This window comes from Nestor notabilis, unplaced genomic scaffold (assembly GCF_000696875.1).
Source record: "Nestor notabilis isolate BGI_N333 unplaced genomic scaffold, ASM69687v1 scaffold26511, whole genome shotgun sequence".
Classification (NCBI taxonomy): domain Eukaryota; kingdom Metazoa; phylum Chordata; class Aves; order Psittaciformes; family Psittacidae; genus Nestor; species Nestor notabilis.
The window spans coordinates 436-3,654 of record NW_009916506.1 but is presented as its reverse complement, the minus strand read 5'-3'; the positions used below and the strand labels follow the sequence as shown (position 1 = coordinate 3,654).

The window sequence follows — 3,219 nt, the reverse complement described above, 5'->3', positions numbered from 1 at the left end:
TCTTCCCACTCCACCCCCAGCTTGAATTTGGAACTTGCTCCAGATGCATTTTTCATTTAATTCATGACAAACGACAGCAAGCGAATTATTTCCCTTTTTCAGCTGCATCTCCTGAGGTTCAGGTGCCAAAGCTTCCAGCACCTCTCCTCACATCTTTCCAGTTCAGAGCAATTAGCTCTGGCACACGCTAAAGAAAAGCCAACACCAAGTTTTAGCGCCCTTAAAATGCGAGAGAACTTGGGTGGTAATGAGTTCTCAAACCTTGCAGCCAGAACAATATTCCTGGACGTACTTAAAGAGGCCCAATTTGCGTGCAGACAGAATCACAGACTGCTTGGGTTGGAAGGCACCTTAAAGATCAGCCAGTTCCAGCCCCCCGGTAAGAATTAGCGCTTTACCTTTCCTCTTTGCTTGAGCCAAGACATCCGCTGCCCCTTTGCTCATGACTTTGGTGACGTACAAGGGGCAGTTGGCCTGTCTCGCGATGGTAATGGCCCGGAACACTGCCTCCGCCTCCACCTGCGGGGACACAGCCCAGGGCAGGTCTCGGGGCGGCTCTGGTCCAGCCAAACCCCGGGGCAGCGCCGCTGCAGGGCCGGGACGTTACCTCCTCGGGGCGGCTGAGGACGTGCCCTTCCGGCCCAGTAATCCCGAGTTCCAGCAGCCTCTTCTGCTCCTGGTGGAGGAAGGTGAACGGGAGAGCAGTCAGTGACATGAGCGGCCCGGCCGAAGCAGTGCGGGACACGCAGCACCTGGTTCGGAGGCACCTGAAGGGTGACGGGAATCATGAATAGAGGAGGGGGCACCATTTGTACCTGTGGCACTCCACAAACCGCTGCAGCTACTTCTTACGGGACCCATCCTGTGCTGCGGGAGCATTTCTGTGCTGGGAACTGCTGCGTCCCAACAGCACCTTTGGACCTTCCCTACTCCTCAAAGCCAGCTACGGATGTGGAGGATGAGGACTGTAAACCCATTGCTGCTTACTCCAACGCTGTGCTAGGTGGGATGCTGCAAGTTTCCTTGGACCTGAGGCTGCCTGAGGCAGCTTAGAGGGGCACAGGGAGGAAGCAGAGATGGGTGCCAGGTAAATGAGATGATCAGTGGGACACAGCAAGTGCCACCCATCCGGAGCCTCACTGGTACATCACGCAGCCGCAGCCACACACGTTCCCCTACCCAGTGACAGACGCTGGTCATCCACATGGTATTTGAAAGCAGATGTCCAGCACACACCTCATCCTGATTCCTTTCTGCCATGTTGTGTGTCATGTAGTGCTCCCACTTAGCTGGCATTAGATGTAAGGATGTTACTCAACACTATGGACCAGATCTCACAGGCTTTAAAGGATCCAGCTCTCAGAGGATGTTTAGTTCTCTGTGTTCCTGTTGCAGATATCACATCACAGAACCATGGAACACCCTCTGAGCTTGTCCCCAGGGCTCAAGCACTATCACACTGGCAGCTTGAAGAAATACTTGTGGAGACACTGAACCGTTTGGGATCACATTATGTTTCAGAGCCAGCTGAAGAGAGGGTTTCTCAGATAAAATCCCAGGGAGGCGGAGGTGGGAATTAGCCTCTATCCTGTTTGTTTAAATAAGCCCATTTGAAGGATTGGGATTCTGCTTCCATTTTGAACTCTCCTCCCACACCAGACTGAACATTTGTGTGACCATAAGCCAAAAGGTCTAATTCTACCTTGTGTCACCCAATTGCAGGATGTATCTAAGATTTTATTTTTTCTAAAGGTGAAAAGGAAAAAGAATGAACATGGGCAAAGTCCCAACACCGCGGAAGTTCCCGAGTGCCATTTGTGGAGATAAAAATTGCCACGTGCAATGCACACTACTGCAAAAGATCCAAACCTCCTTATTCTCTCAGGTACTCAGCTCTTCTAACCAAGACAGATGCTGTGCTAAGTATCACTCAAGCAGTCAGGCATCCTTCGAGAAGCCCCAGACCAGTTGTTGGGAACCACTGAACAGCCCTTGTAGAGATTTCTGTGATTAAACCCAATTGGGTGTGAGGAACGGGGAAGATGCTGCTGGTTTTAGCAGGAGCCCTGATCATGCCACCACGGGTGACATCCCAGGGCCACAGCAGGCTGCTGCTGCCCTCACCTGGACTGATCCCTATGGAATTTACAGCACCAACTGAGGCTAAAATCGAGGCAGCACTGCTCCACCTTCCGCCAGGCACCACAGCCCGTCTGCTCACATCAGCACACTGCCCGAGATCAGATACTCTTAGATCAAACACTCCTTTCATGTAAAGCAATCTGAAGCCTGTACCTCGTCGATGATGTCTCCGTTTTCAGCGTGCACTTGGGCAATGGCCCCCAGGTCCCGGATAATGCAGAATATTTCATACATCTGCAAGAGACAGGGGGTTGCCCTGTGTCAGATACATCACTGCTTGTGCTCCGAGTGTGAGGGGTGACGTGCACTGGGCGCTGGCAGCGTTACCTGGGCATCGGTGCACTGAAGCTTGTCTTTGTAAGCCATAAACACCAGGAAGGAGTTCACACCTCGAGAGAAGAAAAGGACATTTATTGTATGATTATTGTATTTATTGTCCCAGCTGAGAACCCAGCGAGCTGGTTCTGGCCAAGTTCAAACCTGGGGTTCGTGCTGGCTTGGGTCAGACTCAAAGCGAAGCACAGCTAAGGACTGAAATGGGAAATGTCCCCCCAAGAACTGACCCCCAAAGCCTGGAGGCCACAGCAGGCAACACCCCCCACCTCTGCATGCACCTGAACCAGAAGCCCCCAGCCCATTTCTGGTTCTGGGTGCCCTCCCTGAGCTGCTCTGAATGCACAGAACCAAATGCATTGCTCCCAGTCACAATGTGGTGGCTTCAATTTGTGGTTTACCATCAACCTCTTTCCAGTAACTGTCTCTGAATTAGTGCATTAGTGCTAAGGCTAAATTACAGCATGAGACTCTCCATTAGAGCACTGCTATTTAGTGCACTGCTATTTAGCTACAGAAACAGCCAGGCAGTGCTTCGTATACAGCCTTGCAATCCTGATGCTATCATTCCTAACGACACTCCATGAAGCACTGAGCCAAAGCTGGGGAGTTGCTACTGTATTTTATATGGAGAGAGGCAACAATTAATCCCAAACAAGAGTCAAATTACAAACAAGCTGTATTTCATGTGAATTACACATGACACATACCCAGTATATGGCTGGAATAGCTCCATGACTCCAG

General features: G+C 51.1%; 1 protein-coding gene across 1 annotated transcript in view; it reads right to left on the bottom strand.

Annotated features, from left to right (window-relative positions):
- Positions 1-3,219, bottom strand: part of LOC104413586 (dihydropyrimidinase-related protein 4-like) — a gene marked incomplete at its 5' end in the record, with an annotated part of 8,534 nt that overhangs the window by 4,883 nt on the left and 432 nt on the right. The window contains 4 exons of the mRNA XM_010024621.1: positions 399-519; positions 608-676; positions 2,296-2,376; positions 2,470-2,531. Coding sequence (XP_010022923.1) covers positions 399-519; positions 608-676; positions 2,296-2,376; positions 2,470-2,531 — 333 coding nt within the window. The remainder of the gene's footprint in view (positions 1-398; positions 520-607; positions 677-2,295; positions 2,377-2,469; positions 2,532-3,219) is intronic.